This window comes from Sitophilus oryzae, unplaced genomic scaffold (genome assembly GCF_002938485.1).
Source record: "Sitophilus oryzae breed Bouriz unplaced genomic scaffold, Soryzae_2.0 scaffold_1188_pilon_pilon, whole genome shotgun sequence".
Lineage (NCBI taxonomy): Eukaryota > Metazoa > Arthropoda > Insecta > Coleoptera > Curculionidae > Sitophilus > Sitophilus oryzae.
This window is the reverse complement of record NW_022145824.1, coordinates 416,826-437,996: the sequence shown is the minus strand read 5'-3', so window position 1 is coordinate 437,996 and position 21,171 is coordinate 416,826. Positions and strand designations below refer to the sequence as shown.

General features: G+C 31.6%; 1 protein-coding gene across 2 annotated transcripts in view; it reads right to left on the bottom strand.

Annotated features, from left to right (window-relative positions):
• The window catches only part of LOC115891594 (FERM, ARHGEF and pleckstrin domain-containing protein 2), a 134,924-nt gene that overhangs the window by 51,330 nt on the left and 62,423 nt on the right, over nucleotides 1-21,171 (bottom strand). For both annotated transcript variants that reach the window (XM_030912103.1, XM_030912104.1), the window contains exons 3-4: nucleotides 8,067-8,171; nucleotides 538-703 (exon numbers count right to left, since the gene is read on the bottom strand). In XM_030912103.1, the coding sequence (XP_030767963.1) occupies nucleotides 538-703; nucleotides 8,067-8,171 (271 nt within the window). The remainder of the gene's footprint in view (nucleotides 1-537; nucleotides 704-8,066; nucleotides 8,172-21,171) is intronic.

The following is a 21,171-nucleotide window of genomic DNA, read 5'->3' as shown; positions in this document are numbered from 1 at the left end:
CTTTTGAGATTTTTATTATTTATTTTTTTGACAAAGGTTGCGTATCTTTATTACTACAGTCAAGAGTTTTGGGCACCATACTCACTATGCGCTGATGCGGTTCGTCAGTGCATCGATTTGATGCGCGAATGTGTCGATCCGATGTGGCGGAGTGTCAGTTTTTGGGCGAACTGTCAAAATATATAATGAATATCACGAACACAATGGTCGAATTTCCAAACGAACTAACTAATGAATCGTATCAACGAACCGCATCGACACATAGCATGGACGAACCGCATCATACTATGGGTGTATGGATGCATGGACGCATCAAATCGACGCATCAGCGCATTGTGAGTATAGGGTTTTACACTAAATAAATTAGGCCTCGCCTAGATTAACTCTACCTACTACTACTCTACTGCCTAGATTAACTGTACCACAGATGTGTCTTAACTTTCTTTTCTTTAAAAAAATATGACAAAAGTTATAAAACCAATGAAAACACTTTCTCAATGGTTTTATAACTTTTATCGGAATTTTTACTTCGCTTACCTTGCGCTAAATCCCTTTTAACTTGTAAGCAGAATAAATATCGGGTATATTCTTCTTCAAGTTGAGCGGGGTCGGGTGTGTAAAACTTAACGCAGAAAAATAATAAAGGATCGACTAAAGATAGACCTAACTGCCTGGAAATTGGTTTTTGAAGGTCCAGCCAATACTAAAAAAGAAACAAAAAAGTATATATAGAATACATATTTATTGAAATTCACAAAAAAATAGTAGGTAATGTCTTAAAGAAGGAATCACGTTTTTAAATCAATCCTTTTTGTTGCACTTAAAATTTCAACCATCTCAAAAATATTGAATAAATTTCTACTGATTAATACCGCCGAATATTAACTAAAGAGTTATTTCTATGCTAATGCCGTACATAGATTTGAATATCATTTATATTTTATTTTATTCTATTAATTATTTATACGTATAGTAGGTATTTACATTATGCATTAGCTACATATTGTGCATATATCATAACCAGCCATAAAAACATAAAATATTTATGTTTACATCTGGTTTAATAATTTTATTAATGTACTGCAGTACGGCAGATTTTTTTTCTGTAAATACGCATAGAAAAAAGTATATGTAAATTTAATTATAAACGTCCGTCTAGCGGTAAAATTAAAGTGTTTTGGTGAAGTAATGTTTTATTTTGCAGTTTTAACGCCGAACTTTCCAACCCTAACTGTACTTTTTTAGATTACATTTTTATGTCGCATTAATTTTTAAAAATGAGATAGTATAAGGTATACGAATTTTGAAATTATAGAGATAACAAAGATTTACTAATATTTATTATAAAATACTAATAAACAAGCAGGCTTTCTGTTATGCGGCTTCAGCACGATTGATCACATATATGAACTGAGAGAAACAGATCAGACGAACAACAGAATACGAACTTCCACTAGCCTTTATAGACTTTGAGAAGGCTTTAGACTCAATATATCCTAAGACAATAATAGAAGCCCTAGCGAAACAAGATATAGACAGGCCTGATAGTATAGAAACTCTCGCCAATATATACAAAGAAGCCAAAGCAAGAGTAATGATATATAAAACAACCCCAGAGTTCCCAACTGCCAAAGGTGTACAACAGGGAGACGCGATATCCCCAAAGCTATCTCCAGCAACACTAGAAGAAATCTTCCGTCAACTGGACTGGAGCAACAGAGGTTTGAAAACAGATGGAGAATATTTTAACCATCTAAGATTCGCTGATGGCATAGTCCTAATTGCCAATAGTCCAGAAGAACTACAAGCAAAAATTAATGAACTAAATACAGCCCGCAATAAAGTGGGTTTCAAAATGAATTTAGCAAAAACTAAAGTAATGTACATAGAACTAGTGGAAAGAAAAGACATTCTAATAAGTAACACTGAGAACATTTAGCAGAATATATATATATATATATATATATATATATATATATATATATATATATATATATATATATATATATATATATATATATATATATATATATATATATATATATATATATATATATATATTTGGGACAGCTAATACACAGCTTGGGATCTCTACTACCAAAAATCAACAGAAAAATTAAGTTAGCATGGAGTACTTATGGAAGAATCTCAATCATATTCAAGTCTAGAATGCGACTCTATTCACAACCTATGCATGCGAAATATGGACACTTAAAACGGACATCATAAGAAAGCTGCAGGTCGCACAACGCTCTATGGAACGAAATATGCTGGGAATAACCAAGAGAAATCGTAAAAGAATAGAGTGGATACAAAAGACCCAGGTAATAGATGTCATCCACAGAGTCAAATCTCTCAAATGGCAATGGGCAGCACACAAGAAGAACGGACAACAGATGGACCACAAAAATTACATCATGGTATCCACGAGGAATTAAGAGACCTAGAAGAAGACCGAACCGGAGATGGGACCACGATATTAGGAAATTAGCAGGGATAACTTGATTGGGCTGAATAGCCAACAATAGACAAAAATGGGCAGAACTACAAAACTACAGAGAGTATCTAAATATGTGAGGGAAGCATTGTTGAATAAGCTGAAAACGATGATGCTGATGATAATAAAATAAAGATTATAATAAAAGAGACAATTTTTCGATATATAAAAGAAAAAAACAAACTATTCGGCATGATTACAATATAAGAAATTATTAATTTTAATTAGTTATAGTATGTTTTTTTCATGTAACAGATGAAAATAACATTAGCCTGACAATTTCATTAAATAGATCTTCGATTTTATTTATGGGGTCGAATCAAGAACGAACATGGATAAATATCAATTTAATGGCATTAAAGGTCTATTCCCAGAAGGAATCACTGACTAGTCAGCACGTTTCTCATTGGTTAAAATGCATAGAAACCTGATTGTTAGTCTGGTTTCTACACATTTCAACCAATAAGAAACGCGCTGAATCAGGGATTCTTCTGGGAACGGGCCCTAAAATGAAACTAAAATATACGTTTTGATATTTTGACGTAACCAATTTACTTCTTTTTAGACCTACTACTATAATTTATAGTTTTATAATTTTTAGACCTCATAGTTCTAGACGGTAGCCTATCATTATTTGTTCTCTTAATATCTCCCCTAGAGAGACGATAGGAAATTGCGGTTTGCGCTGATATTTTGGAAATATTGTGCTCTATTTAACTGTGCAAAAATAAATATGGTCTATTATTTAATTTTTTTATGCAAAAGCGCAATATCTGTAATGATGTCAAACAGCGCCCCCTAGCTACTACGAAAAAATATATGGAAACAAAATTTATACTGGGCATCATTAGGGAAGAAAAGCTCTCATAAACGAGTTCTAGTTTGTTTAAATCGAATAAGCTAAAGAGTCAGAGTTCTTCTTATTTAAATAAAAGAAAGTTTAACCTTCCCCCACCACTTTATTTTATGAGATAGAGCAAAATACGCTATATCAAAAAAAAATACAAATTTTCCATCGATTACAACAGCAATATTTAAAATACCTCTTCACCTGCATATTTTTGAGAATAATCCTCTTTTCCGATTCACAATCACAGATGCGCCCCTTAGCGGACATTTTTCGAACTTCACAAATAATTTCCAGCGATTTATCTTGGTCGATTTACTTATAACAATTTTTTTCCCAAAGTTATACGAAAAGAAGTTTTTTTTTGTCGTCCTTTTTTAGTTGATCACCCGATACTATGCAGTTTTTTTCACTTTGCTGTAATGCATACATAGATTACAAAAACTGAACACTTTTTATTACTGACAAATTTTTTTATCACCAGTCTACCCCTCCTAGATGATAAACATGTATAATATGTCGCAGGCGCGGAGAATAATTCGGCATTTTGCAAAAAGACTAGGCATATTATAAAACGCCGCCTTTTTAAACAAAAGAAGGTATTTTACAAAAAGCCTAACTATTTTCAGTCACTTTGCAAAAAGCCTAGCAATCAGAATTAGGCATGTTAAACAACGATGAACACTTCTGCAAAAAGACTGCCTGTTTTGAGTCTTACAAAATGCCAAATCAAGGCAAGGCAGATTAGACAATGATAAAAATTTACTTAGTTAAGAGCATAAGCATATTGAATATTTTACGCTTTAATAAAAATACTCCATATTTTCTATACAAAAACAATAATTTATGTCAAAATTTTATTTTGTTTAGACGAAAACAAATTTTTTTGAACCTTATTTAATAAATTATAATTATTATAAGTAACATAATTTTAAATACAAAATAGATATATTAAAACCTTAATATTAATATCTCGTTTAATTTATTATACTCTGTAATTTGATTCTGTGCACAGGGCTGCCTCTTTGTGGAATTTTGTTTTCTTTTTTTGGAATTTTTATTCTTTTAGAATAAAATGAATTTGGATATTTATAATAATCGTCCTTAACCATACCTACTCAATTTAACAGATTTATCATTATTTTCTAATTTTGAAATAGAAGTTCAAAAAATGTCGTTGGATAAATTTGGTTAGTTTTACTAATCCCGAGTAAAATGTTTTATGCAATCTGACTAGTCTTCATTAGGCATTTTGCAAAGCCACTGAAAACAGATAGGCTCTTTACAAAATATCCTTTTATTGTTAAAAACGTCGGCGTTTTATAATATGCCTAGTCTTTTTGCAAAATGCCGAGTTATTCGATACGTCTGCGACATATACGCCACTGGTTTTTAATACCCAAAATAAATTTCCGACTTAAGCACCGCTACTGATTACAGCAAACCTACGCTATTTGTTCATTTTACTGCTGTTTGTGAAATTGTCACAGTAATTAAGTGAGTGTTAATTTTGAGAAGCATGAATGTTATTTTTTTCCTTTGAACAAATATGGAATTAAATAAACAACACGATGGTCATGGATTAAGCTCTTTATGTATTTCGATGATTTAAATTACATGTTGGCGTTTATTTTTATTAGTGACCATAATGATTATGTAATATTTATCGAGATGGAACTACTCGAAAGTGGCATAAACCTTAATTTGTCAGTGCCGCGATAATAATAAAATAAAGAATCATTAATCACTTGTACAAACATTGCATCGAAATAACATAAGGTTAAGTATGTTAGCAACTTTATCTCTAACTCGGTATTTGTAAATATTTAATTAGCATACCATTTAATTACTGATATTTTTGTATATACATTTCTGACTGATCTATGTTATTTTTTTATTAAAATCTGATTTTTATACTTGGATAAAAATACATAGTTATATTCATTTCGTTTTGTCTTTTACTCCTACGTGGAGCATAGGGCTTCAATAAATGTTCTCCAGCGGGTTCGGTTGTTGGCAATTGATTTGACATCTCGCCATGATCAGTTTACTGCTTGGATCTCCTTTTTAGGGTTCCTTACCCAAAGGGTAAAAACGGGAACCCTATTACTAAGACTTCGCTGTCCGTCCGTCCGTGCGTCCGTCTGTCACAAAGGTCTATGTTATGAACCGTTATAGCTAGGCAGTTGAAATTTTTACAATGTATCTACTTATATGTTGCCGCTATAAGAACAAATACTAAAAACAGAATTAAATAAATGTTTATAAAAAATTGGTCAAGTGCGAGTTCGACTCGTATATAAAATTCTTACTTAAAAGATAATGTTTAGTAAAAGTACTTTTTTATTTATAAACATTTATTTAATTCTGTTTTTAGTATTTGTTCTTAACATTGGCGTAACTAAAGGGGTGCCCGGGTGTGCCCTCCCCCCAGGTACTGCTGGGCACCCCCAGAGAAATCCTGGATTATGACTCTTGGCTACGTATTAATTTTTATTTGCTTGTGATGCAGTAAAAATGACGTTTTCTAGTTTTGTTTAGTTAATATTATTGTGTTCAAAAAATGTGTTAATTTTTAAGAATATTTGTAGGTATTTTAGTATCTACGGGAACACGGTTTGATAACCAAGTCTATGAAATTTATTGATAGAGAAATTCGTGTAAGCGTTTTATTCAAAAAATGTGTTTTTTAAAATTATTTTTCATTTAAAAACAAAAGCACTAGGCCCCCCCGTGTTCAAACCCGGCCATCTTTATCGAATTCCTGGATTTAACTTTGTTGTCTAGCCAAATAGATAAAAATCTACAGCGATAACGATCTATTGTAAATTAATAATTCCTATTTTCATAAAATTTATGGAGATTAGCCATCAATCTCGATCGAATCGGTGGGAACCTCTTGTAACCTAATTTCCTTCATCTCCCTATTTAGCGTTTTTTTCTGTTCAAATAAATTAATCTGTGTGAATAAATCATCTACCTTTTATTAAAAGGGATTTAAATCGAGGGAAAACGAGTTTCTTTATAGGCAGGTAACGTTAAACTTTATTTGAAGCTGAAGGAAAACCATCCATTTAGATTTAATGTCGTTAATGTTTATTTTTTATCTTATATTTTATTTCTTGTTATTCTGTTATTTTATATTTCTTTATGAGTGTATTTCTTAAAGGTTTTACTTAGACAACATAAATAAATAAATGCCTTTATTGTCAAAATTGTTTACAATTTGTAGACAAAGGTAAAGTAAACAAACAAAAGAGAATACAAAACTAGTATACAAATTACATTGTCAGTCTTATTGTTTAAAATAAACATTTATACATGTTTACAATGTCAAAGAATAAAAAAATAAAAATAAGATTCAAAAATATTTAGTAAGTTTATAGTAAATATAGTAATAGCAAATATTAGACCAGTGTTTACAAGATCAAATTCGATTATCAAAATATAAGTCATTTACTGCGTAGAAAGCCTTGTCTAGTAAATAAAATTTCAATGCTTTGTGAAATGAAGAAAATGATGTTATAGATTTGATTTCAAATGACAGATGATTGTACATTTTTTTCGTGTTGTATAATATTGAACTTTTAACTAACTTTGAGCGTGGGGTAGGTAGATAAAGCTCTTGCTTCACGTTCCTGAGTGGATAAGTGTGAGATGGCCTTTCTTGAGAAGCTGATACATGCCTACGTATTAGGCAAACGGATTCAAATATAAATACGGAAGGAAGAGTCGCACAACACGTACCCCAGAATGGAAGGGCATATCTGAGGTACTCAAAAAGTGCATAATAGACAGTTCTAGCCACTGACAAGTTAAGCTCCTTAGAAACAGATCTTAATGCAAAACAGGCAGAGCTTAATTTTTTCAACAAAACGTCGATATGCATGTCCCATTTTGTTGAATTGTCTACAACAATCCCCCAAGAATTTTACAGATTTTACGACGTCAATGGTGGTGTTGTTAAGTACAAAAGGCTGCAGCGAGTTTTTATACGACAAAGCTTTAGTTTTAGAAATGTTGAGACTGAGGAGGTTCGAATCGCACCAAGATTTAATGGCGATTAAGTCATTGATATAATCCTATATGAGGTGACCGTGACGTCCTTGTTGCTCCAAGTGAAACTATAGTGTCGTGCGCAAAAAGACATATTTTACCACTGATGTTTATGTTAGCAATGTCGTTAATAAAAAGAAAAAACAAAATAGGGCCTAGTACTGAGCCTTGAGGTACTCGTTACTACATTCTATTGGCTTGCTAGAAGACAACGTGGCATCCACCCTCACAAGTTGACTTCTGTTGCTCAGATACAACTTAAACCATTCGAGAGAGCCATCGATCGAAAAAAAACGGCGTCCAGTTGGCTTGGAAATCACGATCAATGATATTCCCCATGTAATTTTACGTATAAAATGATAGCAATCTTCGTAGCCATTGCCGACGCCGTTTTTTTATCATATTTTAGTTTGGTCATGCACCACGTTAACGAGCTGTTATATGATATATCAAAACCATTAGTATACAAACAATTTCTTGAGGTGAGAACCTCTTGTAACCTAATTTTTTTTCCGTGCAGTTTTTTATCCTTTTAAAGAATTTATCTGTGTAAATAAGTCATCCGTCTAGTTAAGGATTTATATACTTTAGAGGACAGATAAAAAAAGATTTAATTTAAGCTTAATAAAATCCCATCACATATTCTCACGTTTATTAAAGGCTTACCTTCGTAGCATTGGTATCGGAGTATTCAAGACCAAAGTAGTCCGCTTCCAACAGGTGCAACTGTTTACATACTTGCTCGAATAATACGCTGCCCAATGCTTTGGCCTGAAACAAAAAAATGTATTCTTATTATAATGAAATATTAATATGGAATAGACAAGACTATAACACTTTGCTATAACTAAGTTAGTAAATATACGCCATATGATCGAAAACGGTATCAAGTTCCCTTAGCAAAAATTAACTGTATGATTTATAATACATATCATAAATCGGAATTTCTAAGGTAACTTGACGCCGCAATTTTTTTTTTGATCATGTGGTATATTCATCGACAGTTTTATGCTTATATACAGCTGTAGCAGTTTGATAACTTATTTTGAAGTGCGGAAGTCCATACTCATGACTACTTTTACCTTCTGTGCTTTTACCATATCTAACATAATACAGAGTGTCCCAGAAATAAGTGCAGATATTTTGAGGTTTGGGTTCTGCCACTTTGGTCAAAAGAAACATCTTTTATCTTTACCATTTTTAAAATAAATAAAATCCCCGAGTTATTTAACTTTGAAAAGTTTAAAAAATAATGGCAACATTTTGAGAACTGCTGGCGATAACCATTAAGAGATTTTCACGAGGTTTTTCAGGTTATTCGACGCCCTGTGTTGCCAAATAGTCAAAAGAAGTGTATGATTAGTGAAATCTGAAATCCCTGGAATGAGTTGTTGTGTGTCGTTCGTATACGGTTTATTTGTCTGATTTTGTCGATGTTCGGAATAGCGAATTTCAATAAACATGTTGGTATTTTCTTATATATGATCTCAGTAAGATAAATATGGTGAATTGTTTTATTAAATTTAGTTCTAAATAAAGTTATTTTGCGGTATAACCATGATGTCCGTAAACCTCATAAGAATAATTTTACCCAGTTTGGTTCTCATTGAAAGGGTAAATACAAGCAAAATATTTAAAAGAATGTTTTTTTATAGAAACTACTTCGTAATATGGCAATGTTAAGAGTTATTTTTTTAAGTATAATTAAAAATAAATATAAAAATGTGGTACCTATGCCTAAAAATAATTAATGTGGTTTGTTTCTAGAATTGTTAGGAATAGACACTGATATGATTAGAATTAATACTCGTAATTTTTGTGTACAAATTTAAAATTACAGTGAATATAAAAATAATATGTTGAATATGGATAATGTACGAGGTGGCAACACTGCAAGGTTTAGATACACCGCACAATGGGGCCGATTGCCATTTTTGCGGCCAGAACCTTATAAAACAGAAGTTGCTTTTTCAAAAATTTTGATGACCATAGAATACAGAAAAGACCTAAATATTATATTATGCACAGAAAAAATTTTTGGATGCAGATCTGTAACCAGTGAAGGGCTGTAATGTCGAAGGTTTAGTTCTACCGTGTATAGTAATTGCAATTTGTAGGGCCCGAATAATAAGTAAAATTTCTTGATTAATTTTTAAATACAAATATTTTTTTGCAGTTTTTATAAAAGTACAATACTACTTGACTATTTCTAGCTATATTTTGAAAAAAAAAACTTTTTCACTGATGCATACTAGATTAATTAATAAATTAGTATAATATAAAAAATAAAATATGCTATTTAACCTTGAGTTTTGTTGAGTGCCCAAAGTTGCCCAATTTATTGGCTGATGTTTTTTGAAAGATGGGACATTACCCTTCATGTATTTGTTACCATCTTGCGCAACTTTGCGCAATTTAAAAAAAAATATTTTTAAATGTAAGTATGTCCTTGGTATACTTTGAGTAATAGATACTATAGGTCTTTATGATTTATTTAAATTAAGTTCGTGTGATTTTAATAAAATCTGATACTCATGAATCGCCTGTAATCAAGCACATAGTTAGGGGGTCCAAGGGTCCTAGACCCTTCAGTCCGACCCCACCTCAAATCTACAAATTTTGTGGGTTTTAACTGAATTAATGCTTAGATCGAGGCTTAGATAATATACAACTCCCCACTCCTTTTTTATCTTTTTAATGGAACAACATGGAGATTTGAAGTAAGGCAATATGTTTAAAAATATTACGTTTTAGTCTAAATATGACAGTTTAAAATTTCAAGATGGCGGCTTAACTTATTAAAATATCCGCACGTAAATTCAAACTATGATATGTACTAAAATAATGAACCGATTTTAAAAATTTAACCATTTAAACAAATTATTTTTAACTAACCTAACCTAACACATTACATTACGCTAAATTTCAAATCTTTTAGTTGCTCTAATCCAAAAATAGAAGGAGAAAAAAAAATCCGGCACCCAAAACCACCCTTCCCCAGAAATGGTTATTAAAATTTTTGGAACCCCCTCATTATCCGAAATTTATTTTTTTACATGCTTGCCTGTAATAGGTACTCGAAAAATCTAGCCCATACTTTCTTGATTACGTGCCGACTACTCATTTTGAGACATGTGAGACCACGATTGAAAATAATTATTTTTTTACTTCTTCAAAACTAGAATCCAAAAACAATATTTATTTTTTTTATCAAAGTTGTTGGTTACATACGGATAAAAAAATATATCAAACAGACCGATAAACAGACAGACAGACACACAGACATGCCACAAGACAACAATATTCGAAATGGCTTGCAAGGCAAAAGTGTTTTGTCATTCGGGTATTTTTTCTCACATTATATTGATTTGGTTTGGTTGGCTAATATGATGGGTATATACGTGAAGTATAATTTAATTAACTAAAATTTTGAAGATTGACTACCTAGAAATTCAATTAAGCAAAAACTGTTAAATTCTATATATTTTTGGTTGATCCATATATCTTTGAAGGTTTTGGCCAACGATTCTTCAATCGGCCCCACCGTGCACCGTGGAGAAATCTCAGGTGAATAAATAAGTGGCTCTAAAAAGTGCTTTAAAATTTCGCTAAAAAATCAAGAAAAATATAAAATTTTCAAAAATTTTTTTTCGAAAAAAAACCTCATAGGCGTGTTTCTGAGGCTGAAATATACCTACTACCAGTTAAAATATCTGCACTTATTTCTGGGATATGCTGTATATATACGGATTATACATGGTAGACTATGTAGAATATAGTATATGACAAATATTAACCACTGGTAATGAAAATTAATGAATAAGCTGCGCTACAGCCACAAAACTAAAAACCAACCTATTTTTTAGTCAGATAATTAGGAAGTTATAAAGCAGTTTTTGTTATTCTCCCATTTGTCATGATTAATTTAAGCTCTTGTACGATAAACACTTTTACCTGACCGTTTCAGTAATTTGTTACGACTTTTTGCCGGAAAATAATCTACTTAAACACATTATATTTAATTTTTTGTTTTCATTATAAACCTCGTTCATGTTTTTTAAATCCTTTTAAATTCAAACCAAGCCATTGTTTTATATTAATTTTATTATAAACTTTGCTTTATTTGTATCATATTTAAGTCGTATATAAATGTTGGTGTGCGACGACTGGTATATTTTGCACAACTTTTTTACGCTAAAATTCTATTTATATTAGTTTTAATATGGGCAATGAAAATATAGGCTTTAGTATTACCCTTGATTATGTATGTATGTATTACCATAGTCCTTTTTTATTATTGATATTTTGAGAAAAAATCATTCCTCATAAAAATGTTTGCTTGTTCTAAAATGGTTAATCCCGTTTATACTTTTCCAAATTTCCATACCGTTTTAGAGAAAATTAAAACAACATGAAAATATGGTTAAATTTAATAAAAAAATCAAAACGCCATTCCGTTTTACCCGGCAAGCAAAAATGACAGGTAAAACATTATTGCCATTAAATTTCCATTCCAAAAATACCTTAATATCATATACCTACTATAACGAGTGGTTTTTGAAATATTTATAACCTTTTTTAAACTAAATTTACTGCTTATTTAAATTAATTGCCCCCTTAAAATTCGAAATTCAAAGTATTTTAATTATTTTTAACAGGAAGTATTGTATAATAGTGTCCCCTCTTCATAATTCGGTCTACCAAAATTTGCAATCTTGTTTGATATACAGGGTGGTCCGAATTGTATTCCGGAAACTTCGGCAGCATATTCTGCAGATAAAAATAAGTAAAAAAGTTCGTATAAATGTATGTCCTTTCTGAAGTAACGTCAATATTTGGATGAAAATTGCTGTCTGGGAGTTTTTTGATATGAGAAATTTGATTTTGATGTCAATATGACTCCTATTAGTAGAGGGCGCCACCTACATATTTTTAACTGGTTTGAAGAGTAGTAACTTTTTGTCAGTACCTGTATAAAACTACTGAGTAAAAAATATACATTTACGACGTTTTTTACGTGAAAAAGGTCTCTTGGTAAAAATCGCTACGAGTAATGGTTTTCGAGATATTTGGAATCGAACTTATCAATACCTGTCATCATTGACATAAATTAAACATGTTGACTAAATAGTTATTAGATTGAAATCATAAATATGAAATGTGTTTGTGTCAAAAGTTCAACAGAAACTGTTTTATCATCATTTTTTACAGAAAAAGTTATGATTAATTTAAAAAAAATAAAAATTTCCCAAATTTATTATTTCAGTGAAATAACTATCTACTCAACGCACGTGTTTATTTTTCGTCCATAATGACATGTATTGACTGTTTCCATTCTAAATATCTTAAGAACGGTTGCTCTAAGCGATTTTTACAAAGAGATATTTTTTACGTAAAAAATGTTGGAAATGTATATTTTTTCGCTCGGTAGTTTTATACAGGTACGGACAAAAAGTTATTACGCTTCAAAACAGTTAAAACACATGTAGGTGGCGCCCTCTACTAGTAGAAGTCATATTGACATCAAAATCAAATTTCTCATGTCAAAAAACATCCAGACACCAATTTTCATCCATATATTGACGTTACTTCAGAAATTATTTAGAAAAAATCGAAATAAAAATGAAACTTCTACACCCTGTATCACTGAAACTAAGCATTTTAGGGCATACATTTATACGAACTTTTTTACTTATTTTTATCTGCAGAATATGCTGCCGAAGTTTCCGGAATACAGTTCGGACCACCCTGTATAGAGGGCGAGTCAAAACTAAATGTTGTAATTTTCTCCACTGTATTAAATGGAACACCCTATATTTTGTATGATCATCGAACAACGTTTTGTTCAATCTTTTTGTTTTATTAGGTACTTCCTATACCTGAAATCTCATAAGAGAAATAAGAGAAAATTACATTTTTTGAAAATATAAGACGAGACCTGACTTTCGCTCTTTCAAATATCATTAAAATTGTTATACCCATCTACAACAAAGTAGGAAAACCTTTTAATTAACTCAATAATCAATTTTTAATATGGCAAATTAATTAATATGATTTATTGTATTGGAGTAGCTGAAAAATTTTTTTACCAAGAAAAATTTATCATCAAAGATATCCAAATTTAAGGGCACCACAAGTATCCCTAGTCAAGAAATTAAAAGGAAGGTTTGATAGTATGGACGGACAATGTGGGTTATACAAAAAAAAAATGTTAGATGTTGTATAAAAGAAGAGAATAAGCTGAATGTATTATTATTATTAAGAAGAAAATTCTAATACTTCTTTCCTCTCGAGAAATATAAGCATAAACGGACGTTTCTCAGAGTCGTGTTAATAGAATTATTATAAAAACACATAAATTTCATCTTTATCAATAGGAACTATATACATCAAGATCTAAATGACTTTAATATGTTAATATAATAGAATGAATTTCTCAATGCATATATAATACTTAATTCAGTTCAAGATTGGGGCATTTAACTAAAATCTTATTTTTCGTTGAAGCTATATTTAAAAGTAATGGTTTGGTAAATAGATGTAATATTCAATATTATGTGACAGATAGTCCACACTGTAGTAGATAGATTTGACACGTTTAATGATGTCGCCTAGTATTGAAATAACGAAAGTCAGATCTTGTATATTTCCAAAAAAACTCAATTTTCTCATTGAATATCGATTTTAGGTATGGGAAGACCATAATATAACAAAGAGATATATGTATAAATGATAAAAGAAACAAAACGTTGCTCGATTATGATACAAAATACATGTTTCATTTAAAATAGTGGAGAAAAATATAAAATTTAGTTTTGACTCGAGTTTTGAAGAAGACGCTATTATACAGTAGGTACTTGCCGTTAAAAATCTTTCGAATTCTTTGAATTTTGCATTTTACCAGAGCTTTAAATACGCAGTAAATTTAGTCTAAAAACGGTTATATTTCAAAAACCAGTTAATATAATAATTCCAAAAACCACAGATATAGTATATGACCTTATGGTATTTTTGAAATGTAAATTTAATGGCAAATCCACTGAGTTAAAAATTATATAGTATTCGATTTAAAAAAAATACAATTTTTGTTAAAAATATGTTTCAATCACTCTGCATATCGACAAAAATATTCTCAAAATGTGTGTTACCATTGCTCCCATATTACCTTAAAAAACTGAAATGAAATTTACAGAGCAAAAACCTAATATGAGCTTTTTCGGAAGTCTGATTCACCCTGTATATCCTTAGTATTATTATCAGAGCCACAACTTTCCTTGTAGACTAAATAATAATTTTAAATGTAATAAGACGGCTTATTTATTTTGCACTTTTATCTCAAACAGTATTTTGATTTAGTACCAGTCTCGATAAATTAAATTTCTCAGTTTCTTAAACCAGCTGAATGCTCGTTAAGCGCATCATCACACTGGCCTTAATTGGTTTAAATAGAAAACCGAGATGGAATTTTAAAAATTTGCTTGGCCGAAGGAATGCAGTTTAATTGGCAGGGTGTAATATCATTAAATTTAGTTGATTAAAAATAATTCTAATTAAAAAATACTTTGCTTAATTGTCGGAGGAAAATATATAAATGAGGCGTTTCTGAACATTAAAATTTGTTGACAAAGGTTATAGAAATAAACAATGTGATTAGAAATAGGTATTTTTAACTTAGAGGTCGCCATTGCAATTAAGTTTAATTAGTTCCGAGAAAATAATAATAATGTAAAAAAATATAGATGTAGAATATAGAATGAGTGGGGGGTTAAACAGCGCGAACTTAGAGATCTATTGTGTCCCCCTTTCTACAGTGATAACTGATCATACAGTCCCAGGACCCTGACAAAAGCCAGTATCTGAGACGGTTTTAAAGAGAGTGGTTCTCCATATCCGATATCAGCCGTACCAAATTTATGGCACAAATGGTTGTTGTCTAGGCGCACTTAGTGATTCATTCTCTCTACAGAATCTGCATTCGCCCTTTTTTCTTAGCTTCAATCTACTAAGGTATTCATTGAGGAGACAGTGTCCTGTGAAAAACCCCGTGACAATCCGAAGATTTTTTACTAAGACCAAGGAAAATCCTTGATTCCGACCTGAGAAACTTCTATGAGTGTCTTAGACCGTTGCAGGATTCCCATTCCAGGTTACGGATGAAGTCTTCCAAGTTCTTGAGTTCTTGAGTTAGTTGGTTTCCATTTGGGAAGCAGAACGGTTCTGGTTCAATTAGTGGAGTGTTCGCTCCTTTTCTAGCTAGATCATTTGCTTTCTCTTTACCTTCTACCCCTTGGTGAGCTGGAGTAAGACAACTTTGTTTTCTTTGTCTAATTTGTTCAGCTTCTCTAGGCAATCTTTGGCCAACTTCGAATTGATTGAAACTGAGTTGATCGCTTTTAACGCTGCCTGACTATCAGATAAGTTGGCTATTTCTTGTTTCCGATAGTTCCTATCTAAGATAAGTTGTACGCATCTTTCGATAGCGTAGATTTTTGCCTGTAGGATGTTAGGGTAGGTACCCATTGTTTCAAAGTATTTAGTTCTGTTGCCCATTGGTTCGAAGTATTTAGTTCTCGACCCAAACAGTCCGATATCTGTTAGGTTAGGTTAAGTTTGCATTGGTTTTGGAAGCATCGTACTATACATAAGTTATGGTATGATCTTTTAACTGCTGAGCAAACGTTACTCTCTTCCAATTATTTTTATTGCTCAATACTACATTGAGGTGTTTCTCAAAATAGTGCATTCTTATTATGTCATCCACTGGGAGTTGGAGGAGTGGTATTTCATTTTTGAGGGTGTTCCAAGCCCCTGAGCTGACAATTCTCCCAGTACTGATTCGTAATCATTCCGTCATTCTAATCATCGTCGCAGTGTCGCTAACCCAACGTTGCGTTATTTATTTAGATTAGAACATTATACAATTTTAATTATTATTATTTTTATTGTTTAGCACGATTAAATCGGTTTTAAGGAGATACGGTCTAAGACAAGTTATCTTCCTATTGTAAGAACTTTCCTACTGAGTGGCATGAGGATAGTATGCTTGCTTTTTGTAGCTCAATATAGAGATTGTGCTGAAGTTTTAATTCCTTTAGTGATTGAAGCAGTTTTGTGGTGGTTATCCCAGTTGAGGATAATACAATTGGGACGGTGTATAAATGTTTTTGTTTCCAAATCCGTTTAATTTCAGAGGAGAGATCAACATATTTTTGAATTTTTGTGCTTTGTGATGATGAAAGGTTTTTGCTACCTGGTAAGCTGATATCAATAAGATAAGTAATTTGTTCTTTTTTGAAGGTAAATATCATATATCCTGCCTATTGTGTGGTATTGTTCTGTCCGTTATACCACTTCTGTCCCATAGCACTTTATGATTTTCCGACTCTAGCACTGGATCAGGTAAGTATTTAAAATAGGGAAGCGTTTCAGTTAGTAAACTATTCTTAACTGCTAGGTTGTTATGACTATTTTCGCTACATTGTTGTGTCTTTCTGTATATTCTACAGGTGCTAATATTTGACATCCGTTTAGTATGTGCTCAATAGTTTCTCCGATCTTGCCACATTTTCTGCATCTATCTTCAACTCCAGGAAATTTAAGGATGTATTTTTGGTAATTTCGTGTAGGAAGAACTTTGTCTTGAATATCGAACAAGTAGCCTTCTATCTCAGCGTACAGATCTTCATTACTTAACCATTTGTTTGACGCTTTGATGTCAACATTATCCTGGTGCAAGTCAGAGAAATGCCCGCCGTGAATCGTTTTTTGAGCCCATCGTTGTAAAAGGGCTTGCAGGTTCAATTTAAATTTCCATTGCCCTGTTCGCCATATTTCGCGAAGTAAAATTCTTATCAGCTTCTACTACCGTTCCATGTAAAAGTGAAGTTTTACTGAAAAAATACCTTCAAAGTTTACGGATTTGGCTGTTATGCAGATTAAGTTCCACCTTCACTTCTCGGGAGACTCCACCTTTCTGAACATGAGTTGGGGTGTTGATGTCCATGCTTATTGAAAATTGACCGCATTGTCCTCTCTACTTGGTTAATGCTAGTCTTAAACCATTTTATGATACCAAAAGAGTAGGTTAAAACAGGTAAAGCGTATGTATTTATTGCTTTAGTCATGTTTCGGCTATTTATGTGACTATCTGCAATTTTACGCGTTGTTTCGAAAACAAGTTTTTTAAAGTCTTTTCAAGTTTTTTTCTTGTTCCAACGCGATCTATGCTGCGTGCTTGTTCTAGACCGAGATATTTATATAGGTCATGTGGTTCCATGGGTTGAATTTCCGAAGCTCCATCATGATTCCTTAATTATTAGATAATTATTTAATCAATTAGTGTACAGTGGCACTATACAGTGGTAGTATAATATTGTGTATAGTTCATATGAAATAAACGATGTTCGACTGCAAGGTCTGCTAGTAAACACTTTTCAGATTAAAGTGTCACAACACTATTTATTTAATCCAAAAACTTGTAATACACAACTAAAGTGTCAAACCGAATGACATTGTCACAATTGACATTTTTACAGCAGAGTTACCACCTGAATCACCAACAGAACATTTAAATTCCAGTTAGTCAGCCCGGCGCCGAATATGTCCATTGTTGGCAACAACGAATTTAAGAATCGCACCCTCGATTACGTAACTAAAAGTTTAATTGATATCAAATATGTAACTTAGCAAGTAATGTAATTAAATAAATAAATAAGTTTAAGAGATTGCAGTAACTACAACATCAAATGGATTCCATAGTCAATGAATGATAAGGTTTATATTCATCTGTGTTAATTTGGTTCACACGTTGATAGGTAAATGCTGTTAAAAGCTCTTGTCACCGGCCTACCGCTGAGCCGGTGGGGGAGCCGCGTCGGCATTTGAACAGACGCGACGAGCCGGATGCATGCAGTGTTAATATTTCCTTATTTATTATTCTTCTGACTAAAATATATACTCGTCTCTAGCCTCCAGATTTTCGTTATAACAGAGATATGTGGATATGCATGTAAATTGTTTATTATAAGAAGAAAAAGAAAATGTAACTGGAGGTCTGTTTAACACTATCTAATTTACAATATTTATAAAAATAACCTGTTATGTGTAGCCACAGAGTTAATATATTGTGCACCAAATAACAGTTATTACACGATTTTTAAATTAATAAAAGTTTAACAGAAAAAGAATCCGGTCTTGGTAAAACAAACACGCATATAACATTATAACAAATATCATATCATGGTTTTCTTATCCAGGTCTATCAAAAACATCTAAAATTATATTGTACAATATGTCCCCGGAATGTCTTTACAAGACGAAAAACTTTTATTTCATTATTGACATTTTTAGAGAAATGCATTCTTCATAAAAATTTTGCTTGCTCCAAAATGGTTAATCCCGTTTATACTTTCCCAAATTTCCATACCGTTTCAGAAATAATTAAAAAAATTGGCACCGGGAGGCACGTATAGCCGCCCATACTTGATAATTTATCATACTGATTTTTTTTATCTCAAAAACCGCGACTTTGACTGATTTTGATGTTATTCCAAATTTTGTTGCAAATATTATTCCTAATCTTAAATTGAAAACCGCGTTTCGCTAGCTACTGTAATTTTGGAGTTACGATTTTTTTAATTTTTAACCCCCTCCCATACCCCCTTACCAACCCCCTACCAAACCAAACCAAAAACTAATGGCCAGATTCTCGGGTGCCATAGTATTTTTATGCCAAATTTAGTTGAAATCGGTTTAGCGGTTTTTGAGTTATCGTGTTACAGACGGACAGACAGACAGACAGACACGATTTAATTTTGTCGATCTTAATAGCCTACCATACCTGTTGGTATGGTCGACTTAAAAAAAATTATGAAAGTATGGTTGAATTTCCTGAGGTTGAAGTATTAAAAATCAAAAGGCGTATGCTAATATTATTTAGATTTCATTCTTTGATAGATTAGTTAGTAAAATTTTGATTAACATCATTGCTATTTTTTGATATTTTAGTTAAAGAAGCACACAATTTATAATCACCTTCTCCGTAGCACTGAACTAAATAAATTTTGTACTTCTTTAACATTTTTCTTTAACATTTTATAACAGCAAAAGATATAACGTTAATTAAAATTCCATCAGGTAACAATCTATCAAAGATGAAAACGAAATTGTATTACCATAGAAACGCGTTTTAATTTTTCGGACTAGGAAAAAAAACCAATATATATTTTTTTTAATTTTCTCTAAAGCGGTATGGAAATTTGGAAAAGTATAAACGCAGTTTACTATTTTAGCACAAACAGCAATTTTTATGAAGAATGCATTTTTCTCCAAATGTCAATAATAAAGTTTTTCCTTTTGTAGACTAAATCCGCAGACATAATGTAAAGGGTGGGTCAAATTCGACGCTTTTAAATGGAAACACCCTTTTCTATAGGAGATAGACAAAAACTAATATCGGTGTCTGGAGCTCAATTTTTACCAAAAACATGATGGTGAAAACCGCATACCGATATCTGTTACCGTTTCGGAGTTCCGGGGTGTTTTTCAAAAATATGCATTTTTAATAAATCGCTGTAACTTTTTTGCTATGGCAAATTTTGTATTTTTATGAAAACATTTCCAAAGCACTTTTTTACGTAGACTTTAATGGTTTAAGTATAATTTTTCTAAAATTAATAAGTTAAGAATTATCAACAGACAATTTGATTTTTTATATGGGACACCCTGTATATTTTTAATTTTTTGAAAATAATTTAAAATTACCTTTCCAGAAATATAACACACTTGATATTTTGCTCGATTCCTCTTCGAAATATAGAGTATATAAAAATTCGCCCGCTTTAAATAAGTAGATTTTGAACGGCACCGGCTGTAATGCAAAAAAATTCTAGCTGTGAGAATCAATTAAAACGAAAATAATATTTGCTATGAGAGATGCAGAATTTTATAACAATTTAAAATATATTTAACCAACATCAACACATTTAAACTATATCTAATAACAATAAAAATAAATAGCAAACCAAGACATGAGATTTTGCTACAGATGTTCGACATAATATCAACTGTCTTCTGTTATGGACAGACGGGGCAGTTTTTGAACATTTCTCGCGGAACCATTAACTCAGTGGGGGTGAAAGATACCCTCTCATGTGCTAAGTATTTCTAATTCTTGTCTAGATTATACGGAAGAATAAGGAACCTTTATTCTTCCGCAAATATATCCATAGGATTAGATCCATGGGCACTAAGTCAGGCGGCCTCGACGGCCAACGGCTGGGATCTTGGTTAGCTATTCAATTATTCTTGAAATTGGCTGCAAAAATTTGCTGATAACTTCAGCGTTCAGAGGCGGTGCATCGTCTTGCTGGAAAAATATGTTTTCCAGTTCCATTAAGGGTATATCATCAATAAGGGGTCCAAAGCCTACTAGTTAAAAGTGGCGAACTTTTAAAAATTCTGTATTTCGAAGGGGATTATAACAAAATATCAAGTGTGCTATATTTTTGGAAAGGTCATTTTAAATTCTTTTCAGTTAATTAAAAATATAGAGGGTGTCCCAAATAAAAAAATCAATTTTTCTGTTGATTGAACTCTTAAATTATTAGTTTTAAAAAAATTATACTTAAACCATTAATTTTTAGTTTTTTGTCTCTAAACCTTTTTTTTATATGAAACAAGTAATTGCAATATAATGTTAATTAAATTAGTAATTCTAACATAAATATGTTAAAAAATGCTGTATTTTGTTCTCAAGTAAATATGAAACAGT